Below are 24840 nucleotides of genomic sequence, written 5' to 3' on the forward strand. Positions count from 1 at the left end.
CAAATCATATTTCATAGATTAGAATCAATTGGGTTATGAACTCCCATTTTTACCCCAAATACAGATTGCAGAATCACATCGGCTACACATCACATTTTTACATACTGCCATATTAGTGACTGTTGTATTCTGCTACCTTTACTATCCTCTAAAATCCCCCTCCCCTTCCCTCCCATCTTCTCTCTCTACCCCATCTATTGAAATTCATTTCCCTCCATGTTTGTTATCCCATTCCCCTCGTAAACTCTTATATATAATTTTGTATTACAATGAGGGTCTCCCTCCATTTCCATGTGATTTCCCTTTTTTTTTTCTCCCTTTCCCTCCCGCCTCATGTCTCTGTTTAATGCTAGTCTTTTCTTCCTGCTCAGCCTCACTGTTCTGCTCTTAGTTGCTCTCATTATATCAAAGAAGACATTTGGTATTTGTTTTTTAGGGATTGGCTAGCTTCACTAAGCATAATCTGCTCTAGTGCCATCCACTTCCCTGCAAATTCCGTGATTTTGTCATTTTTTAGTGCTGCGTAATATTCCATGGTATATAAATGCCACATTTTTTTTATCCATTCATCTATTGAAGGGCATCTGGGTTGATTCCACAGTCTAGCAATTGTGAATTGTGCTGCTATGAACATCGATGTGGCAGTATCCCTGTAGTGTGCTCTTTTAAGGTCTTCAGGAAATAGTCCGAGTAGGGCAATAGCTGGGTCAAATGGTGGTTCCATTCCCAGCTTTCCCAGGAATCTCCATACTGCTTTCCAAATTGGCCGCACCCGTTTGCAGTCCCACCAGCAGTGTACAAGAGTACCCTTTTCCCCACATCCTCGCCAGCACTTGTTGTTGTTTGACTTCATCATGGCTGCCAATCTTACTGGGGTGAGGTGGTATCTTAGGGTGGTTTTGATTTGCATTTCCTTGACTGCTAGAGATGGTGAGCATTTTTTCATGTACTTATTGATTGATTGTATGTCCTCCTCTGAGAAGTGTCTGTTCAGGTCCTTGGCCCATTTGTTGATTGGGTTGTTTGTTTTCTTATTGTCTAATTTTTTGAGTTCTTTGTATACTCTGGATATTAGGGCTCTATCTGAAGTGTGAGGAGTAAAAATTTGTTCCCAGGATGTAGGCTCCCTATTTACCTCTCTTATTGTTTCTCTTGCTGAGAAAAATCTTTTCAGTTTAAGAAAGTCCCATTTGTTGATTCTTGTTATTAACTCTTGTGCTATGGGTGTCCTATTAAGGAATTTGGAGCCTGTCCCCACAATCTGTAGATCGGAACCAACTTTTTCTTCTATCAGACGTAGAGTCTCTGGTTTGATATCTAGCTCCTTTATCCACTTTGAGTTGACTTTTGTGCGTGGCGAGAGGAGGGGATTTAGTTTCATTTTGTTGCATATGGATTTCCAATTTTCCCAGCACCATTTGTTGAAGATACTATCCTTTCTCCATTGCATGTTTTTAGCTCCTTTATCAAATATAAGATAGTTGTAGCTTTGTGGATTAGTCTCTGTGTCTTCTATCCTGTACCATTGGTCCACCCGCCTGTTCTGGTACCAGTACCATGCTGTTTTTATTACTATTGCTCTGTAGTATAGTTTGAAGTCTGGTATCGCTATACCACCTGATTCACACTTCCTGCTTAGAATTGTTTTTGCTATTCTGGGTCTTTTGTTTTTCCATATGAATTTCATGATTGCTTTATCTATTTCTACAAGAAATGCCATTGGGATTTTGATTGGTATTGCATTGAACCTATAGAGAACTTTTGGTAATATCGCCATTTTGATGATGTTAATTCTGCCTAATCATGAACAGGGTATATTTTTCCATCTTCTAAGATCCTCTTCTATTTCTTTCTTTAGGGTTCTGTAGTTTTCATTGTATAGATCCTTCACCTCTTTTGTTAGGTTGATTCCCAAGTACTTTATTTTTTTTGAGGATATTGTGAATGGAGTGTTTTTCCTCATTTCCGTTTCAGAAGTTTTGTCGCTGATATACAGAAATGCCTTTGATTTATGTGTGTTGATTTTATATCCTGCCACATTACTGAATTCATTTATTAGTTCTAGTAGTTTTTTTGTAGACCCTTTTGGGTCTTCTAGGTATAGAATCATGTCATCCGCAAATAGTGATAATTTAAGTTCTTCTTTTCCTATTTTTATGCCTTTAATTTCTTTCATTTGTCTAATTGCTCTGGCCAGTGTTTCGAGAACTATATTGAATAGAAGTGGTGATAGGGGGCATCCCTGTCGTGTTCCAGATTTTAGAGGGAATGCCTTCAATTTTTCTCCATTCAGAATGATGCTAGCCTGAGGCTTGGCATAGATAGCTTTTACAATGTCGAGGTAAGTTCCTGTTATCCCTATTTTTTCTAACGTTTTGAACATAAAGGGATGCTGTACTTTGTCAAATGCTTTTTCTGCGTCTATTGAGATGATCATATGGTTCTTCTCTTTAAGCCTATTGATGTGGTGAATAACATTTATTGATTTCCGTATATTGAACCATCCTTGCATCCCAGGGATGAATCCTACTTGATCATGGTGCACAATTTTTTTGATATGCCTTTGTATCCGATTCGCCAGAATTTTATTGAGGATTTTTGCATCTAGGTTCATTAGAGATATTGGTCTGTAGTTTTCTTTCTTTGAGGCGTCTTTGTCTGGTTTCGGAATCAGGGTGATGTTGGCCTCATAGAATGAATTTGGAAGAGCTCCCTCCTTTTCTATTTCCTGAAATAACTTGAAAAGTACTGGTATTAATTCTTCTTTAAAGGTTTTGTAGAACTCCGCTGTATACCCATCCGGTCCTGGGCTTTTCTTGGTTGGAAGTTTTTTAATTGCTTCTTCTATTTCATCTATTGATATTGGTCTGTTTAGGTTGTGAGTTTCCTCCTGACTCAGTCTGGGCAAATCATATGACTTAAGGAATTTATCGATGTCTTCACTTTCTTCTATTTTATTGGAATATAGGTTTTCAAAATAATTTCTAATTGTTTTCTGTATTTCTGAAGCGTCTGTTGTAACATTGCCTTTTTCATCCCGTATGTTAGTGATTTGAGTTCTCTCTCTTCTTCTCTTCGTTAGTATGGCTAGGGGTCTGTCGATCTTATTTATTTTTTCAAAGAACCCACTTTTTGTTTTGTTAATTTTTTCAATAGTTTCTTTTGTTTCAATTTCATTGATTTCTGCTCTGATTTTAATTAGTTCTTGCCTTCTGCTACATTTGCTATTGTTTTGCTCTTCCTTTTCTAGGGCTTTGAGATGAAGTGTGAGCTCATTTATTTGTTGGTTTTTCCTTTTTTTGAGGAATGACCTCCAGGCGATGAATTTCCCTCTTAAAACTGCTTTCATTGTGTCCCATAGATTCCGATATGTTGTGTCTGTATTTTCATTTATCTCTAAGAATTTTTTGATTTCCTCCTTTATGTCTTCTATAACCCATTGATCATTTAGTAACGTATTGTTCATTGTCCATGTGATGTAGGATTTTTCCTTCCTTCTCTTATCATTGATTTCCAGTTTCATTCCATTATGATCTGATAAAGTGCATGGTATTATCTCAACCTCTTTATATTTACTGAGGGTTGCCCTATGGCATAATATATGATCTATTTTTGAGAAGGTTCCATGTGCTGCTGAGAAAAAAGTATATCCACTTGATGATGGTTGATATATTCTATATATGTCAGTTAAGTCTAAGTTATTGATTGTGATATTGAGGTCAATAGTTTCTTTATTCAACTTTTGTTTGGAGGATCTGTCCAATGGTGAGAGAGGTGTGTTGAAGTCACCCGTGATTATTGTGTTGTGGTCTATTTGATTCTTGAACTTGAGGAGAGTTTGTTTTATGAACGTCGCAGCACTATTATTTGGTGCATAAATATTGATAATTGTTATGTCTTGCTGGTGAATGGTTCCTTTTAACAGTATATAATGTCCTTCCTTATCCCTTTTGATTAACTTAGTCTTGAAGTCGATTTTATTTGATATGAGAATGGCCACGCCTGCTTGCTTACGAGGACCGTGTGCTTGGTATATTTTTTCCCAACCTTTTACCTTGAGCCTGTGTATGTCTTTTCCAGTCAGATGTGTCTCCTGGAGGCAGCATATCGTTGGATTTGTTTTTTTAATCCATGTTACCAGCCTATGTCACTTTATTGGAGAGTTTAAGCCATTAACATTTAGAGTTACTATTGATATATGGTTTGTACTTCCTGCCATGTTTGATTATTTATCTCTTTTTTTTTTCCCTAATTTAGTTTGTTTCTCCATGATTAGCTTTCCTCCCATCCTCTGTCTTTACTGAGGCACTTCCCGCTGATGGTTTTGGTTATTGTTTTCCATTTCTTCCTCGTGTAGAGTTTTGCTCAAGACGCTTTGCAATGCTGGTTTTCTGGCTACAAATTCTTTTAGCTTTTGTTTATCATGGAAGATTTTTATTTCGTTGTCGTATCTGAAGCTTAATTTTGCTGGATACAGGATTCTTGGTTGGCATCCATTGTCTTTCAGTGTTTGAAATACATTGTTCCAGGATCTTCTCGCTTTCAGCGTCTGTGATGAAAAATCCGTTGTCAACCTTATTGGTTTACCCCTAAATGTAATCTGCCTCTTTTCTCTTGTAGCTTTTAATATTTTCTCTTTGTTCTGTATATTGGATAGCTTCATAACAATGTGTCTTGGCGTTAGTCTATTGTGATTTTGTGTGCTCGGTGTCCTGTATGCATCTACAATTTGTATATCTGTATCCTTTTTTATTTCTGGAAAGTTTTCTGTAATTATTTCCTTCAGTAAGTTACCCATTCCCTTGGCATGAATCTCTGTGCCCTCCTCTATCCCAATGACTCGTAAGTTTGGTTTTTTTATGTTATCCCAAATCTTTTGGATGTTTTTCTCGTGGTTTTTTACCAGCCTATCTGAGTTGGCTAGACTCTTTTCAAGGTGATATATTTTGTCTTCATTATCTGACGTTCTGGCTTCTACTTGCTCCACTCTGTTAGTGATACTCTCGATTGAGTTTTTAATTTGGTTTATCGTTTCCTTCATTTCTAGAATTATTGTTTGATTTTTTTTATAATTTCTATCTCCTGATAAAGATGCTTAACTTCCTCTTTTATCTGTTTTTGTAATTCATTTTCTTTTTTTTTTTTTTTTTTAAAGAGAGAGAGAGAGAGAGAGAGAGAGAGAGAGAGAATTTTTTAATATTTATTTATTTAGTTCTCGGCAGACACAACATCTTTGTTGGTATGTGGTGCTGAGGATCGAACCCGGGCCGCACGCATCCCAGGCGAGCGCGCTACCGCCTGAGCCACATCCCCAGCCCTGTAATTCATTTTCAATGTGATCTTTAAGGTTCCTTTCCATCTGTCTAAGGTGTTCCTTGAGTTCTTTATATGGCCATTTTTCTGATGACTCCAGGTCCTCCTGAATATTTAGGCTGTCTTTCATTGTTTGTATTCCTTTTCTTCCTTGCTTTTTTATGCTCATGATACTTCTTGTTCTGTTTGACTGTTGAGTTACTGTTTACTCTTATAAGTTTATTTGATGCTTGGGAGGAGGGGTATTAGAAGGGAAGGGAAGAAGTCACTAAAGAGAGCAAGTGTAGGCAGGTGGAGTTCAAGAGAGGGGGAATAAGAAAGTTGAAAAGAAATGAAAAGACAAAAGAAAAAAAAAGTGAGAAGAAAGAGAGAAAAAATGAAAAAATAGAAATTTAAAACAAACGAAAAAAAAATTATAATGGTAATAAAAAATGGAACTTGAAGTTTATAAAATAATAGTAATAATAATAGAATAAGAAAAATTAACAAAAAAAATTGAAACCATTAGTAAGAAAGTTAAAGAACACAACAACGTCAACTACAAAAAGTGAGAATAAAAAAAAATACTAATAATAATCTTTAAAAAAATAAAAAAAAATTACTAATAATAAATGCAGTCATAAAGCTCGATTGAGTTCTCTTCCAGTGGGTGGAGCTATGCCCACTGGGCCAGGCTTCTCCTCTTGATAGGTGGGAGCCAATCACTGTGCCTCAGCTCTTCTTCCCAGACTGTGCGGGTCTCCAGTCCTGAATGCCTGGGTCCTTTTCTTGTGGTTCCTCAATCCGGGCCCCACTCGCCTGTGATGCTTATCGTATTACTGTCTACACGTCGGGTCTGCTGCTCCTGGGAGCCCTGTTTTCATGGATGTCTGGGCACACCCTTTCTGTTTGCCTCCCTCAGGCCCTAAGTTTGTAGGGTTTGGGGCTGAGGACCCCCAGCGAATTTGTTTGCCCTCAGGTAGCAACTCCCCTGGTAGGTGGTGCAAGGGACCTCTGTTGTCGGCCCTGGTGGGGGCGATAGCCGGGAATTCTGTGCCGCTAGTCCCACATCACTCCCGATTCCCTGGGTCTGGCTATGGTGCTCTGTTTTTTTTTTTTTTTTTTACCTCTGTGAGATCATGTGGGCCGACTAGTTATTTCAGCTGGGTCGTTAGTGCTGAGTCACGAGAAGCAGGCGATCCAGGGCTTAAACGCCGCAGATACGTGCTCAGTGTGCGTTTTCTGAGGGGCCCACAGTGTACGCCCTAGCTCCACGTCAGCTCAGCATTGCCTAGTGATCCTGAGCAAATAGGCTTTAGATAGCAGCGCCGCCGCAGCCTCCGCTGTTCCTCGGCCCGGTGCCTAGCTCCCGGGGCCCAAGCGGCTGCCGCCGCGGCTCTCCAACCGCCTCCTCCGGAGCACGGGTCCTCTCGCAGGGGGATGCCGAATGACCCAGCCTTCGGAGGACAGGGCTCGGCACGCAGCCCCGTTTAGTCTCTAGCTGCTGCAGCTAGACCGAGTAGACAGGGCCCTCAAGGCAGCATGCCGAAGAAAGCAAATGGCGGCTCCCGCGGAGTGGATTTTCGGCCCCGAAACCCCAGCCCAGCCAACAATTTCAGTCCACTAATTCTCCCTGTATAGACTATATTAAAAAAAAAAAAAAAAAAGGGCGGGGTGTACTGAGCTTTCTTAGCCTCAGGTACTTAGGATCCACTGCTGATTACCCATTCAGCTTCTCTGCGGGGGGAGCGAAGTGGAAGAGGAAGCAGATGGGCGCAAAGCGCCCGTGGCTCTGAGCAGAAAAGCGTCAGGGAGCCAAGCGTCTCTTTTTCAATCTTTTTGGTTTTTTTTGCTGCTTGGCCTGGTGGTCCACTACAGACTAATGGTGAAAGGAGCTCTAACAAGCTGCGCAAAGTCTCGATTAAAGCCTCTGCTCTGAGCTCCAGGCTCAGCACTTCAGCCACCCCCGTACGCAGCCCAGTTCGCTATTTCATAGAGGCTTGGTTAGATTCCCTTCACGTCGCCTCCTGGGCTGGGCGGGCTGGGGGCTGTTTGATGAGCGGGCGGAGACCCTTCTCGCCACGCCAGGTCCTGCAGCCAGGGGCCGTTTGCAGAATGGGCAGGCAGCGGGGACCCTTCCCGCCGTGCCAGGTCCCGCCTCCGGGGGCCGTTTGCAGAACCGGGCGGTCAGCGCCGGCTGCCGTTTGGCGGCGGCTGGCAGTGGGACTAGTCCTCTGCACCTCGTGGCCAAGATTCACTCCTCTGGGACAAACTGTCACCTCTAATCAACTTACTAATTTCCGGCAGGTCTCTTTTCAGCGGAGTTTTGCTCGAAGTTCATCAGTAGGTAGAATCTGGGTGTATTAATGGATCTTTTTGATCCCGTTACTGTAGAGATACTGAACGTGCTGTTTCCTCGCCGGCCGCCATCTTTCCTCCCTGATACATTTATTTCGGACATTCTTTATTTTCCCCTCGACTGCATTTGATGCAATTTTGCCCCCTCGTGACAGTGTGTACCACCACAACCAACTTTGCATTCTGTTTTTTTTTTTTTTTAATAGTACTGAGGATTGAACCCAGGAGTGTTCTACCACTTGAGTAGCATGCATAACTCTATTTATTTATTTTCCTAGTCCTTTAAAAATTTTTACTTTAATACAGGGTTTCACTAAGTTGCCTAGGTGTGGGGATGGCCTTAGGCCTAGGCCTAAGCAACACCATTTTAAAAACTCCATTTTGAAACCTGCAATCTCACCAGGCATGCCTAATGGAGCCCTCCAATATGGCTCTCAGGTACAAACAAGTCACTTCTCCCCCACCCTGATAAATTCAGAGTGAAGCCTCTGTCTGGCTGTCCTCACCAATAAGAGGGAAAGGCAAAAAGATCAGGGTGGGGACCACCAGACCATGTTTTAACCCCAGGGTAAATGATGTCACTGAGACCCAGTGGCAGCTGATAATGATTGAAAGGGGGGGGTTCACAGCCCCCAAATTTGGTATAAATAATAGAGCAAATGAACAGATAGCCAGACAACACTAATGCCCTCATACTGAGAGCCTGATTAGGACCTAGACTGGCATTCCAACACTTTTTATGGTTGCTAATCCTCTGCATTTTCCTTACCACTCTCAAACTCTCAGCCATATCTTGACCCTGGTGAGAGTCACAACTTCTCCCTAGGACCCTCTCCTCAACCAGCCATCAGCTCCACCCTAGGAGAAACCTGCTTTGGTTCCTGACCTGATCTGATCACCTTGGTCTAAGTGTGCATCTGCTGGACTTAAAGCCTAAGGCTTGAGACTTTTGATCTGACACTTGAATTTAGCACGCAGAGGGAATGTCTGTCTTGAGCCTATCCTGATTAAGTGTTTGCAATGCTTAGAATAATTGATCTAGAATTGTTTGCTGTGAATTAATTAATCTAGAATTATTTTCTGTGAATTGATTATGTCTATTGCAGTGCCTAACATTATGGATTGCATTTTCTTGATTAAGAACCTGTAGAGTGAAATTGTGTTGATGATTTGAGTGAATAAAGGATTGACTAGGGCAGAAGTGCATGGACATTCTTTATTTCTCCCCCTCAACTGCATAAGTCACACCTTTTGCCCATCATGACACTAGGCTAGCCTCACACTTGTAATCCTCCTGCCTCAGCCTCCTGAGTAGCTAGGATTATATGCCACTATGCCCAGCTCTAACTGGTTCTTTTAAATATTTTATTTGTTTGTTTATTGGCTTTTTAAAAAATGGTTTATATCTCTTTGCTGAATTACTCATTTATATCATATAATTCTGTTGGATTGTCTATCTGTATTCTCTTAAATTTCATTGTTTTCTAAAATTCATTCTTTTGAATTGTCAGGCAGCTCATTCATTTCCTTTTCTTTGAGGCCTGTTGCTAAAGAGTGTTTCTTTGGAGGTGTCATGTTACCTTATCTTTCACGATTCTGGTGAATCTGGCAAGGCAGTTGTCTTTACCAATTTTGTAGAGTGGCTTTGTAGTAAGACTTTTTTGCTGGTGCTATGTGCTGAAGTGTCTGTCAATTGGATATACTATGTTGACTGTGGTTCTAGATGGATACTTTAGTGTAATGTCCATCTAGTTTCTTCAGCTGTGGTCCATGTTGGTGATGTCTGATTGGAGTTTCCTTTCTAAGTTTCCCCTTAGGAATTGTTTTAAACAATTTTAATCTCCTTAGGAACCAGACAATAAAGAGATGATCACATAATTAACTACCAAATAAGATAACCAGATAAATAACAACCCCAATCCAATTTCAATAAAAACACTAACATCGGCTAACATTTCCTCTATACTTACTGGGTATGAGAGGAAGCATAGGGTATAGAAAAAAAGCTTGGGTTCCTAATCAGGCTGCTAAAATCCAAGCATCACTTTCTCCTGGGCAAGTTATTTAACTGGCCTATACTTCAGGGTTTGTTTTAATCACACCAGGGATTGAACTCAGAGGTGTTTAACCACTTAGCCACATCCCCAGCTCTTTTAATTTTTTTCTTTTGAGATAGATTCTTGCTAAGTTGCATAGGGCCTCATTAAGTTGCTGAGGTTGGTTTTGAATTTTCGGTCCTCTTGCCTTAGCCTCCTGAGTTGCTGGGATTATAGGTTGCACCACTGCGCCTGGCTGTTTTTTCATTATAAAAATTGGGATGATAGTATATTCTCAATAGGGAGGCGAGGATTTAAAATCAATGATATGTATATTCTATGCTTAATGTAATTATTTCCACATAATATGACATTTATGGAACTTTGTAATGTGCTAAGCACTTCACATATCATGTGTTTTCACATATCATTCCCACAACTTCCCTTTAAGGCAGGTATTATTATCTTCCTAATTTTATGGATGAGGAAATTGAGGCTGAGAGGTTAAGTGCCAAATTTGTGTACCAACAGCAGAAATTTAATATATATATATTTATTAAATTATCTCTAAATAACTAAATTAAATTAATAATACAAGGTGCAGTGGCACATGTCTGTAATTCTAGCCATTCAGGAGGCTGAGGCAGAAGCATTGCAAGTTCCAGGCCAGCCTGGACAACTTAGGGAGAACCTGACTCAAAATAGAAAAGGGCTGGGGATATAGCTCAGAGCTAGAGTACCCCTGAGTTTAATCCCCAGTATCCTCCCACAAAAAAAAAAGGTCTTTGAACTTGAATGAAATGAAAAGTAGAATTTTGTGTGCCCTTCTCTGTTCAACATCTGATGGAGAGAGAGGATAATACAGGCTTCCTATTTAGAGGCATAAGAATATTTTTACCCTTTTTGGTAGTATTCTGTATTTTTAAGTCTTAAGTGTGATACCAGAAAACTTTGTAGAACGTGAATTTAACATATTCATAATGGGAACATTTAATTTCTATAATACAATGATAAAAATAGATTGAAGAAATTTGTTTTTAGTGCTATTTGCTGGAATAAATTATTACACTTGGTTGTGAGAATGTTTTCTTCTCATCCTTTATACTCAATTCTAATTCTGGCCCCATGCAGTATGTTGGGAAATCTGAACTTATTACACCTCTCAAAGTCTAGTGGGTATGGGAGTGTCTTGTATTCCCCACTGGATTTTGAAGCCATTTTAAATCATTTCTGCACACCTTAAATCTCAGCAAATCTGTAGGCTGAGATAGGAAGATGGTAAATTTAAGGCCAGCTTCTGTAATTTAGTGAGACCCTAACCAACTTAGCAAGACTCTGTCTCAAAATGAAAAGGGCTGGGGATGGAGCTCAGTGGTAAAGCACCCTGGTTTAAATTCCCAGTACCAAAAAAAAAAAAAAAAAAATCATCCCTGAATAAGTCTTATTCTTCTGGGATTCTCTGGTGTTAGGTAGGGGAGGCTGAACTTTTTTGGATGTCTTAGGCTCACAGCAGGGTCCTGGTTTGTCTGAGCTCAGCCTTGCAATTTCAGACAAAGCTAGGCAGAAATTTTGTGGCACATGACCATTTGCTTCGATACCTTTCTCCTATGTTTTGGGCCAGACCTTGTGGAGTAGGATGTAAGTAAGATATCCTTATAAGTGCTTCTGAGAAGGTTGTTCTTTTGTCTCTTTCCTTGCCACTTACCGTACTATTTCCATTATAGCCTTTCTGGGTAGGGCTGAAGTCTCTACAAGCTTTGATAGGATTTCAAATAATAGGATCCCCAGGTTGTCAGTTAAATCTAAATAGGTTTCCTTTTCTGGAACTATGGAAAAGGAAACAGATTTCAAAATGCATTCTGAACAAATCATTCATCAAAAAGTAATATAATAGATAATATTTTTTAAAAAATATTTTTTAGCTGTCAATGGTCATTTATTTATTTATTTATTTATTTATTTATTTATTTATATGTGGTGCCTAGAATCGAATCCAGTGACTCACACATGCTAGGCAAGCACTCTACCACTGAGCCACAACCCCAGCCCTACAGATAATCTTTTTACTGAGTATTTCTTATAATAACATCAAGTAAGGGATTAGAGATATAGTAATCATTAAAATTTTGTTCTAATTGGTAGAAAGTTAATTTTGATTACTTGACCAGAGTAATCCCCAAATATAAAAATACTTTTAGTTCAATGACTTCTAAGTAAATATAGTAATACTTTCAACATAAGCATGAACTGTATGCTATGAACTACTATTTTGTTCTTCTAGGCAAAGAATTTTTTGATAAATTTATCTCTGGTTTGCAGGAAAACTCCCACTACTATCAAAGTATTTGCAAACAGTAACTTTTATCTTTATCTTAACTCTTTATCTTAAGGACAATTCATAATTTAGGAATGGGCCTGTTTTCAAAACTGTGTGCAATATTTGGAATGTATTTATCTTAGAAAACAAGATATGAAAAGTAATTAGATTTTCCAAGGAAGGTTGTTAAGTTCCTAAACAAACCGTGAGAGTACAAATAACAATATTTCAAGTATACCAATAGAGCATGTATAGCCTTGTGTGAGAAAATGCTCTTAACCACAAGCAGACTTTAACAAGGGTAGAGGCATCATCAGAGTGAAGATATACTTTTTCTTTTCTTTTCTTTTCTTTCTTTCTTTCTTTCTTTCTTTCTTTCTTTCTTTCTTTCTTTCTTTCTTCTCTCTCTCTCTCTCTCTCTCTCTCTCTCTCTCTCTCTCTCTCTCTCTCTCTTTCTCTCTTTCTCTCTTTCTCTCTTTCTCTCTTTCTCTCTTTCTTTCTTTCTTTTTTGTACCAGCAAACCTAGGGTGCTCAACCACTGAGCTATATCCACAGCCTTTTTTATTTTTTCCTTTGAGACAAGGTATCATAAGTTGATAAGGATAGCCTTAAACTTGCCATCCTCTTGCCTCAGACCTGCTGGGATTGCAGGCATGTGCCACCATGCCTAGCTAAGAGGTATATTTATAAATTTATTATTTTTTATTTGTTCTACTTAGTTGTACATGACAGCAGAATGCATATCAATTCATTATACATAAATGGGGCGCAGCATTTCAATTCTCTGGTTCTACATGAAGTAGAGATGTACCACCGTGCAATCATAAATGTGCCTACGGTAATGATGTTTACATCATTCTACCATCTTTCCTACCCCCATAAAGGAGGTATTTTTTAAAGAACAGTATATTATCAGCCAGGCACTGTGGCACATGTATGTAACCCCAGCAACTTTGAGGATCATAAATTTGAAATCAACCTTAGCAACTTAGCAAAACAAAACAAAACAACAACAACAACAAAACCCAAAACTGGGGATGTAGCTCAGTGGTAAAGTACTCTGGGTTTAATCCCTAGTACTAAAAAGTAAAACAAGCAAGCATATAAAAGACCCTATTATCTATGCCCCAAATCTTCATGAGAGCATGTTTTTTTTCCTAAAGAAATGTTTTTTTCTTTTGTAAAAGGAATGCCTCTGAAAGTAGTGCACATCCTCAGTAAGTAATTAAAACACTATGAAATGAGACTAAAATTTTCTACCCTTGTTACTTCCTGAAGGTTCTCATTGGAAACTAAAGGGCAGTATCATGTGAAGTAGGTCTTTAGACAATACCAGTACCTGCATGATTATTTAAATTAAAATTCTAAAACTGGGTTTGGGCATGGTGCCGCACATCTATAATCCCAGATAAGTGGAAGGCTGAGGTAAGAGAATTCCAAGTTTGAAGCCAGCCTTGGGCAACTTAGTGAGAATTTGTCTAGAATGAAAAATAAAAACTGGAGGTATAACTCAGTGGCACAGGACCCCTGGTTCAATCCCCAGTACCAGATGACCACCACCACCACCACCACACACACACACAAACAAAAAAAAAAAAAAAAAAAAAGGAGAAGAAGAAAAAAGAAAAGAAAATAGCAAAAAAAAAAAAAAAAAAACAAAAAAACAACCCCAAAACTTAAAGTATCAATTTGTTTAGCAAATATTGTTTTGGAGAAGCAGTACAAAAATAAATCATATCCTCAAAGTACAGCTTTCTGATTTGTCTCCACATTGGAGGCCTAAGTGAATAATGTTTACATGTAGTGGGCTGTAGCTACCCAACTGCCATCTATTCAGGAACACCTGTCAGGAACACCTCTGCTCACCTACAGCTTTGAGGAAGCGGTTCTTATCTGTTAGCACCTTTATGAAGTCAGAGAAGTTCACCTTCCCGTCTCCTGCAACAGAAATATAAGCTCAGAACAAGAATAAGATGTATTGAAATTATTAGAGTACATATTGAGTGTAAAAGTTAAAGCACTCTGGACCACTTAATACTTAAAATCAGAGCATTTTCAACTGGGGATATAGCTCAGTTGATAGAGTGCTTGCCTCACATGCACAAGGCCCCAGGTTCAATCCCCAGCACCACAAAAGTTAAAATAAAATAAACAAAACCACAGAGCATTTTAGGGCTGGAGAGATGCTATAAACACTCAGCCAGGGCTCCCAACCGCTGCGGGCCTGTCCATGGGCCTGTCCATTCACTCCTCGTCCAGAGTTTTGCCATTTTTACAAGGAATCTACCCAATATCCCACTCCATATCCAGCCCTTTTCTACTATAAAATAGCCAAGCTTTAGCCCATTTCTTCTAAAATTAAAGATAGTGCTATTAAAGTGGATGTGTGTATGCTTCCTAGGAAGAATAGAAAAATTATGCATAGTTAGTGGAAAAAGTGATACCTTAACTGGTGACATTGAATCACATGTGGAACTAATGCTGACTGAGTGGGCACTGACAGTGGGTGAGCTCAGTGAGGTGAGAGGTGATAATGTGCTGAATATATTTTTCACACAATGTATCAGCTTGAACTACTAATCACTAGGTCAGGATTTTTAATAAAAACATGATCTTTTTTATTATTATTTCTTACATCACAATAGAGGAGTGCATTACATTCATAATTTTTTTGCATTGCAATTCTTAATACACCTTTATACCACAATTTCTCAAATCTTTGTTTGTATATAAGGTATGTTGACACGAAATTCACATCTTCATACATGAATTTTGTATAATGATGACTGTCTCCTTCCACTATTCATTCCCAATTTAGCTAAAATGCACATCATTCCAATATCCTTGCTATTAAAAACATGATCTTGATGCTTTAAAAATATAAAAAAAATCTCTGTCATTTAAAACTCAGTGTAGGTAGACCCTAATAATGCAAAGAGGATTCATACTTTATGACTTAAATGGAAACAAAGGGCTTGGATTTTCTGGGCATCATGTCAGTTTTTAAATTGTTTATGTTTTTGTATTTGTGATTTCAAGGTATCTTCCAAAATGAACATCATGAAAGATAACCTGAATTTGATATTGAGATAGTCACTCAGTTTCCACTCAGGATTTTTCAAAGAATAGTTCTGAGGATTAATTTGATTTCATAATTTATATATATACATACACACACACACACACACATACCTCAATGATATCTTTACAGGGAAATAAACTCATATACAGTAGTCCCCTTTATCTGAAGAGGATATATTCCAAGACCTCCAGTGAATGCCAAACACCTCAAATAGTTTATTTTTGGTACCAGGGATTGAACCCCGGGGTGCTTAACCACTTAGCCATATCCCCAGCCCCCTTTTTTAAAAAAAATATATTTTTAGTTATAGTTGGGCACAATATCTTTATTTATTTATTTCTATGTGGTGCTGAGGATCAAACTCAGTGCCTCTCACATGCTAGGCAAGTGCACTACCGCCAAGCCACAACCCCAGGCACCCCCTGCCCCCCATCCCCAGCCCTTTTTGTATTTTATTTAGAGACAGGGTCTTGCTGAGTTGCTTAGGGCCTCACTAAGTTGCTGAGGTTGGCTTTGAACTCATGATCCTCCTGCCTCAGTCTCCTGAGTTGCTGGCATTTACAGGCATATGCCACTGTGCCCAGCAAAAATATGTATTTGTAAAAGTGTTTTAGAAGTCTTTTATGAGAAGGTAATGAGAAATTAAAATACTCACGATCAATATCAGCACATTTTAATTCATTATAGATATCATGCTTGGTTACATTCATTCCCAATTTAGCTAAAGTGCACATCATTCCATGTAAATCAATACAGCCAGTTTTATCTTTGCTGAAGAAGTCGTAGGCATGATGGAAGGCTGGAGAATGGAATTAAGTTACGGCAGTTATTTAGGAAGAAATACCTATGCTAATAAGACTAGAACAGATAATACAGCTGGAGATCATGTTCTAGAGAAGTACTGAGAAAAATAGACATTTAATACTTTTGGAGGGAGGGATACTGAGGAGAGCTTTACTTCTAAATTACATCCCCAGCCCCACCCCACTTTTTGAGGGGTACTGGGAATTGCACTCAAGGGCACTTGACCACTGAGCCACATCCGCAGCCCTATTTTGTATTTTAATTAGAGACAGGGTCTCACTGAGTTGCTTAGCGCCTTGCTTTTGCTGAGGCTGTTTTGAACTTGTAATCCTCTTGCCTCAACCTCCCAAGCTGTTGGGATTACAGGTATGCATCACTGCACCTGCCTCCCCAGCCCTATTTATTTTGAGACCTTGCTAAGTAGTTTAGAGCCCCACTGAGTTGCCCAGGCTGGCCTTACATGTGTGATCATCCTGCCTCAGCCCCCCAAGTCACTGGGATTATAGTCCTATACTACCACACCTGGCTTTTAATAGACATTTCTGATACCCGATACTGCCCTTCCTAGGGATTTGAAGTAGAACAAGCTAATTGGTATGTGAGATAGCCTTCCAAAGAAGTCCACGCCAGAATCTCTGGAACCTATGAATAAATTACTTTATATGGTAAAAGGGACTTTGCAGATATAATTGAGATAGATTATTTAGGATTATCTGAGATAATCCAAAAAATATATTGAATATATTCTTTCCTTCCTTCTTTCCTCCTTCCCTCCCTCCCTTCCTTCCTTTCAGTAAAGATATTGGGCCCAATCTAATTATATAAACTCATCATAGAGCTAGAAGCAAGACAGATGTGGCAGAAAAAGAAATTCAGGGCATGAGAAGATTTCCCCCACCATTGCTTGTTTGAAGATAGGTTATGGGGAGCAACATGGTATACAACATAGGTAGCCTTAAGGGGCTGAGTCTCCTGGTTGACTGGCAGCAAGAAAACTGGGACCTCAGCTATGCAACTGCAAAGAACTCAGTTATGCCACAAATCTGAATGAGATTGGAAGCAGATTCTCTGGACTTTCCAAATAAGAATCCCCACATAAGGGCTGGGGAGGCAACTCAGTGGTAGAGAGCTTGCCTAGCATGCCAGAGATCCTGGGTTTGATCCCCAGTAATGTAAAAGAAAAAAAAAAGATATTCTCCCGAATAAGAGCCCAGGCTAGATAACACCTAAGTTTGTTTATTTCCTTCTTGTTCCTTCCCCTGCTTTCCTTCCTTTCTTCCTTCCAATACTGGCAATTGAACCCAGGGGTGCTCTACCATGGTGCTGCTTATTACTTTTTATTCTGAGACAGGTCTTACTAAATTGCCCAGGCTAGCCTCAAACTTTCCATGTTTCTGCCTCAATCTCTGGAGTCTCTGTGATGATAGGTGTGTACTAACATGCCTGTCTCCACCCCTGAATTTGGAACCTCTAAGACCTGCAGGAGAGAAGCCAGTCGAGCCTATCTGGACTTCTGACCTGTACAACCTGCTGTTTTATGCTGTGAAATTTGTGATAACTTGTTATGGTAGCAGTAGAAAACTAATACACGAAGTTGGACCCAAATTGAATATGTATATGTATGTGTTATACATATCTAAAGTGTTTTTCAAAGAAATACTCAAAGCACCAATTGAAGCCAAATTAGGTATGTGTTTTCTAAAATTAGTGAATGAAGAAATAAATCCAGATCAAAGTATATTCCAAATGGCACCAGAATAGAATGCATTTCATACACATTCATGTCTCAGCATCTCTATGTACAAGAAGTGATTAATCCTATAAGATAATGATACTTACCTTGTAACTGTATGAAAAGATAATACCTATCTCCCTTGACAAAAGGTAAGCTTTTCTAGAGCTGGAATCAAACTATTTCTGACTCATCTCTATCTTCTCACAGCCCCTTTATCATGTTGTAGGCATTCATGCAATTTAGCAAATATTTATTGCATGCTTTCTGTGTGCCAGGTACTGTGCTCTAAGTGCTTAGGATACACTCCAGCATGAAATACACAAACGTTTTTGTCCTCATATAAATAAAATAAGTAGGTAAATTAGATACTATTTTAGAAGGTGGTCTATACCATGAAAAAAAGAAAAAGTAATGCTGGATTGGGGATTGAGAAAAAGAGACAAATAGAATTTTGACAAGACTCCCACCTTCTTTTCCTTCCTTTCTCTCTCCCTTCCTTTCCTTTCTTTTAGGTAATGGGAATTGAACCAGGAGCACTTTACCACTGAGTTATATCCCCATCCCTTTTTTGTATTTTATTTAGAGACAGGGTCTTACTGAGTTGCTTAGTGCCTCACTAAGTTCTGAGGCTGGCTTTGAACTTGTGATCCTCCTGCTTCAGCCTCCTGAGCTGCTGGGATTATAGGGGTGCACCACTGTGCCTGGCCTTCCTACATTCTTTTCTACCTGTCTACCTTTATAAGTAATAATACTCTGATTTCTTCCCTATTCCACAAATGAACTTTATACTTTTCTTTTTTGTAACTGGGAATTAAACTCAGAACCTCACACATAGTAGGAAAGTGATCTATCACTGAGCTACATCCCTAGACCTGAAATTTATACTTTTATCTAGATCCAGTTACCTCTATTGTAGATTATAATTTATCCCCTCTCTCATATTCACAGATATCACCCTCTAAAAGGTCCCTGTCTCCAACACCAAATTTTCACTATTATAATAAATATTCCTATTATCATACAAATACACTGTTACTTCTCCTTAAAAATACATTGTGGGGGCTAGGGTTGTGGCTCAATGGTAGAGTGTTTGCCTAGCATGTGTGAGGCACTGGGTTTTATCCTCAGCACTGCATATAAATAAATAAATAAATAAATGGCTATCAACAACTTAAAAATGTATTAAAAATACATAGTGACCTCATTTCTCCCTTTAGTACAACTGACTTGGCCATTTGTGTCGTCTTTGTATTAAAAATCCAATCATTTATTTATTTATTTTAAATATGTATTTTTAAAGTTATAGACGGACACAATACCTTTATTTTATTTTTATGTGGTGCTGAGGATTGAACCCAGTGCCCCATGTGTGCTAGGTGAGCGCTCTTCCTCTGAGCCACAGCCTCAGCCCCTCAATCATTTATTTTTATCATTATGGACTCATGGATGTTTATTTTATTCTTTGAGTTATAATCTAATTCTATATTGTTTAGTTATGTTGCTCCAGTTGTTTTGGAAAGTAGAGTATGTGGGTACAGATGCTGGTAGGGAAGTAGATATGAAGGTGAGAGTGAAAATTTTTTTCTGATTGCTTCAGTTTTCTGCAGAGAAGTAGGAAGTAAGGATATCATTTGAGAGCAAGGATGGGAGATTTTGGGGACTTCGAGGTATTCAATAAATGCATGTAGAATGAATACATCTACTTCTCAGAAAAGCTGTGAGGATTAACACTACAATAATCATAAGCTTATTAGTATTACAATTAACATGCAGAAATGCAAATCTGATATTGACAGTCCTTCATTTTCCAAACAGCTTTCTCAGCAATAAAGGTGATTTAAAAAAATTTTTTTTGGTACTAGAGACAGAACCCAAGGACGCTTTCTTAACCACTGAGCTACATCCCCAGCCTGTTTTTATATTTTATTTAGAGAGAGGGTCTCACTGAGTTGCTCAGGACCTCACTAAATTGCTGAGACTGTTTTATTTTCAATACTAAAAAACTTTAGCTGAGACTGTTTTTGAACTTGCAGTCTTCCTCCCAAGTCACTGGGATTACAGGCATGCACCACCACACCCAGTTAGAGGTGATTTTTTTGGTACTCAGGGGTGCTTAACCACTGAGCCACATCCCCAGCCCCTTTTTGTATTTTATTTAGAAACAGGGTCTTGCTAAATTGCTCAGGGACTCGCTAAATTGCTGAGGCTGGCTTTGAACTAGCAATACTCCTACTTCAGCCTCCCAAATTGCTGGGATTATAGGCATGTGACACCACGCCCAGCTAGAGGTGATTTTTTGATTGCTTCTGACTCCTGGGTCAATTTTTCAATTGTTTCCAAATTTAGAGGGGTGAAGCATTATCTTTCCCCAAACCCAAAGTCAGCCATGCTTGACTTTTAGTTGTTATTTTATCTTTTGTGGTACTGGGGATTGAACACAGTGATACTCTACCATTGAGCTACAACCCCAGCTTTTTAAAAATTTTTTGAGACAGGGTATCACTAAGTTGCTAAAACTGGCCTTGAATTTACAATCTTCCTGCCCAAGCCTCCCAAATAGCTGAAATTCTTCTAGCTTTTCTACTGTAAAATGCTCTCCCTTTTCTCTGGGCATTTATAGATCTGTTCTTTCTACCTGAAATGTTCCTCTCTCTGTTCTTTGCCCAATTTATTCCTACTTACCATTCAGCTTTCTCTGGGACTCCCCTTCCCTTCATGAGACCAAGTCAGGACACTTCCTTTTATGCTTCTTTCTATAAGACTGTATACTTCCATATCACAACACATATCATATTGCGCTTTAAATGATTCATTCAACAAATTCATGGTTTAACCATTGGTCTTCCCTGTTATACTTTCTATTAAGGCAGGAACCATGTCTAACTTATTTTATTGTGTTTCTCATGCCTGGACATTGTTGGTTTAAAATAGGTATTTGTTGTTTGGATGAATGAATTATAGACACTGCAGCTCATTTTATTATTATAATTCTTCTCTGAGAAATCCTTGGAACTTCAGCTGTGCTTATATTTTTCCATAGCTTAATTTACATTTGACCTTGAATTTATTCTTTTCCACTCCCCACAAGTTCTCCTTTGAATAAAAATATTTGGTCAGGAATTTTAAAATTCTACAGAGATGCCAATTTGAAAGCAGTTCCTCTCCAATCCCACAAAAAGCTAGGCAAGTACTCTACAATTGAGCTATATTCCCATCCCCTACAAAAAGTTTTTTTAATTTAATTTTTTTCTGTCTTAGTGATGGGGTAGTGTAGACAGCCCTTCAAATCTCATATCTCTATTAAAGAAGAAAGGATCAGATATATTAAGAGGCTGTTGTTTATCCTTTAATTTCTAGGATGATTCTCATTACCTTCTATTTGTGAAGGGCTCAACTTTTCTTTGTGTTGAAGATGTTCTGGTAAATTATTACCCCTGAAAAGATACATAAAAAGATTAAGACTTAATACATATATGAAACCAGCAAAAGTCAATCTTCTTTGACTTTTTTTGCTGAATGAAATGACTGAAAGTATCACAGTTTATCCAGAGTCACAGTATCTAAAGGGACCAGTTACTATCACTTGCTAACAGTTGCAGTATGGACAGTAAGTAAATGTTGGCCACTGAAATATGCACCTCGGTGGTCCTATACTTGCAAATCATCCTCACCTTCCTTAAAAAAATCTGATTTCACTTAAACATGGGTGTATACCTGAGGAACTTCCGGATGCTACAGCCTAAACATGGAGGACTGAGGAACTTCCGGATCCTAGAGCCTAAACATGGACACGCACCTGAGGAACTTCCGGACCCCGGGGGCCTAAACATGGACACCTGAGGAACTTCCAGATCCTAGAGTCTCAACATGGACGTGCACCAAAGGAACTTTTGGATCCTAAACATGTACGTGTGCCTGAGGAACTTCCGGATGCTACGGCCTAAACATGGAGGACTGAGGAACTTCCAGATCTGGGGGCTTAAACATGAACATGTGCCTGAGGCACTTCCGGATCCTAGAGCCTAAACATGGATGCCTGAGGAACTTCCGGGCGGGGGTGGGGCCTTAAACATGGACATTGAGGAACTTCTGGATGCTACGGCCTAAACATGGAGGACTGAGAAACTTCCGGATCTGAGAGCCCAAAGTTGGACGTGCACCTGAGGAACTTCCAGATCTGGGGGCCTAAAATAGGACATGCACCTGAGGAACTTCCGGATCCGGGGGCCTAAACATGGATGCCTGAGGAACTTCTGGATCCCAGAACCTAAACATGGATGCCTGAGGAACTTCTGGATCCGGGGGCTTAAACATGGATGTGCACCAAGGAACTTCCAGATCCAGGGGCCTAAACATGGACTTGCACCTGAGGAACCTCTGGATCCGTGGGCCTAAATATGGATGCCTGAGGAACTTCCGGATCTGGGGGCCTAAACATGAACATCTGAGGAACTTCCGGTCCTAGAGCCTAAACATGGATGTGCACCTGAGGCACTTCCAGATGCTACAGCCTAAACATGGATGTATGCCCGAGGAACTTCTGGATCTGGGTGGACGTGCACCTTTGGAACTTCCGGATCCGGGGGCCTAAACATGGACACTTGAAGCACTTCTGGATCTGAGGGCCTAAACATGGATGTGTCTCTGGAACTTCTGGGTCCTTGTGCCTATAAAGGGCAGGGCGTGACTCTCAGAAGGGACGTGGTCCATGAAGAGGAGCCGAGTATGGGGCCTGTTGGGGGGCAGACTGAGCTGTCACACCCTGAACTTGAATGTGATGGTGGCCTCACTTCCCATCCTTCCCCTGGGTGTTACTTTCCTCCCCTTCCAGGAGGTGCCGGGAGGAAGTGAGACCAGGCGCAGGGACCAGGCCCTGAGGAGGGACACCGTTTTTCTCCTTGCTTAGCCAGGCGCCTGGCCTGGCTGGGGACAGGGACGTCTTGTGACACTAGCTGCCTCCTGCATCCCTGCACCAGGACCTCAGGGACCACAGGCGGGGATAGTCGTTGATTCTCCCCTGGCTGCTGACCCTCAGTCCTGGGGTCTTCCCAGGGAGAGCTCTGTCTCCCAGAGGGTCAGGAGGTCCTTGTGACCTGCTGCTCCTTACCCACCATCATCCTGGGCGAGCACAGGTCAGGACACCAGATGCTACTGAGAGTGACATCTCCTAGATGGGCGGCTGGGGACTTTGCCTCTGTCCCCAGGCCTTGGACACCGGATGATCACCCCCAGAGACAGAAAATAACCCCACACTGCCCAAGACTTATTTTAAGCTTTGGATTCTGAAATTTTCCTGCTGTCACCTTCTTTGTGAAGCCAGTTTTTCAACAGAGACAATATTCCGGGGTGGGGGGGGGGGAACAACAACATGGAGTTAATCAAACCAAGCTGACACATCTGGTCCTCTAAGAGAAATCTGGATTGGAGGGAGAACAGCCATTCTCAACTGGCGAAATAGTGAAGTTCCCTTGTCCTTATTTTGTGTAAGAAAAATAAATAATCTGATGTTAATTCATCAAATTATTTTTGATGAGTGCTTGGCTCATAGGAAAAAAAAATCTGATTTCATCCATTTCTAGAACAGGAAACTGAGGCTCAAAGGAATTAAATAACTTATCCAAAGTCACACAGAGGTGGGACAGACCTGAGATTTAAGTTTGTATGATTCAAAAGCTCAAGATTATAAACCTTTAACTATTCATGTTGTTATAAATAAAAGTTTTTTTTAACTTTGTAACTAGTATAAGTAATGTTGTGATGAGTATCCATATAGAGAAAACTTTGCATCCGTTATTGCCAGATTGTATTTTTTTTAATATTTATTTTTTTAGTTGTAGTTGGACACAACATCTTTATTTCACTTGTTTATTTTTTAATATGGTGCTGAGGATTGAACCCAGGATCTTGCAAGTGCGAGGCGAGCGCTCTACTGCTGAGCCACAACCTGGCCAGATTGTATTTTTTACCACATGTCAGAAATATACAGAAAAAGATATAGAGTTATAAAATCTTTTGGAAAGTTTGGGACTCTGTTTTGACCTTTCATTTCTTTGAGAAAATAAAATATGGAAAAGGAGAGAGAATGTTAATATTTTGGGAACAGTTTGCATAGATCTGCAGTAATTTATTTAGGAATATAGAAATTATTGTGTAAATCTGGACTTGTAAATATGGTAAATTAAACAATTAATTAAATGTAAATTAATAATAAAATAAAACTATAATTTTATAAATTTATTTTATTTAATACTGAGAACCGAAAGTTTAAAAACTATGGAATCACTTGGTTTTGGTAGTTTTATAAAAAAAAGTTAAAAAAGGGAAATGAGAGACTAGAGGAGGACAGATTAAGCCCTGGCAGCTTTCGGGAGGTGACCTGGTTGGGGGAAATACCTGAATATGGAGAATCCCAGTGCTGGGCACTCAGGGCCAAATCCAAATCCTCCAATGTCAGGTAACCCTGGAGGTTCCAATCTTGGGCATCCATCCACCACATCCACCACCTGACAATCTGGCCTTTCCTCCTGGTCTCTGTCCCACTCCCCTAGAAGCTCCCCAGGAAATGCCAAGTTTTCCTCCACATGGGTCCCCTTATTCTCTGCCAGGACACCAACCCTCAGGTCCCTACTCTCCTTCACACCCACCATCTGTTCCTGTTATGCCTCCTGTGAACCACATGGCTCCTGGCATGGTAGGCCCAGGAATGATTATGGACAAGAAGATGTGGAAGAAAAGATGCACAAACACCACAAGCATGGCAAGCATCCCTCCTCTTCCAGCAGTGACTCTGACTGAATACAGAACCTGGACCCTCCTCTCAAGTCTCACCAGTTCTGCTGTCCCATCAAGTTTCAGCTGCTATGTTTTATTAACCAATGTGCTTCCTAGCCTGCCCCACCTGAGCCTTAGCTCAGGGAAGCTGAATTGGGAAGAGAATTGCCATTGGCTAGCAAAGATAGCCTTCTCATTGCTTGATAGATCTTATTTATATGGTTGAAGAGTTCAGTGGAAAGCTGTATTTTGAAGTTGGTGAGACCTCTGAGCTAGATGCTGAAGAAAAGTTTAAATTCTGTAAAATGTGATATTTTAAAATTTCCTTTTGTAATATGTGTAGTTTGGAGGGTTTATGGAAATTTTTCTATGATGAAAAATCACTGGGGTGATTTAGTGGCATATATATTTCCCAGCAGTCCTTTTATTGATTGCACTAACAGCA

At 39.8% G+C, this 24840-nt stretch overlaps 1 protein-coding gene and 2 long non-coding RNA genes across 3 annotated transcripts in view; 1 reads left to right on the top strand and 2 right to left on the bottom strand.

The window, feature by feature from the left end:
* Positions 1-24840, bottom strand: part of LOC308636787 — a 532023-nt gene that overhangs the window by 261491 nt on the left and 245692 nt on the right. The window lies entirely within an intron of this gene.
* LOC308636788 overlaps positions 1-24840 on the top strand; it is a 682020-nt gene that overhangs the window by 188273 nt on the left and 468907 nt on the right. The window lies entirely within an intron of this gene.
* Positions 1-24840, bottom strand: part of LOC308636768 (EF-hand calcium-binding domain-containing protein 3-like) — a gene marked incomplete at its 3' end in the record, with an annotated part of 55822 nt that overhangs the window by 15031 nt on the left and 15951 nt on the right. The window contains exons 4-7 of the mRNA XM_081272473.1: positions 20997-21058; positions 15741-15884; positions 13870-13941; positions 11392-11512 (exon numbers count right to left, since the gene is read on the bottom strand). Coding sequence (XP_081128599.1) covers positions 11392-11512; positions 13870-13941; positions 15741-15884; positions 20997-21058 — 399 coding nt within the window. The remainder of the gene's footprint in view (positions 1-11391; positions 11513-13869; positions 13942-15740; positions 15885-20996; positions 21059-24840) is intronic.

This window comes from Spermophilus citellus, assembly GCF_964194105.1.
Source record: "Spermophilus citellus genome assembly, chromosome: 17".
In the NCBI taxonomy this organism is placed as follows: Eukaryota; Metazoa; Chordata; class Mammalia; order Rodentia; family Sciuridae; genus Spermophilus; species Spermophilus citellus.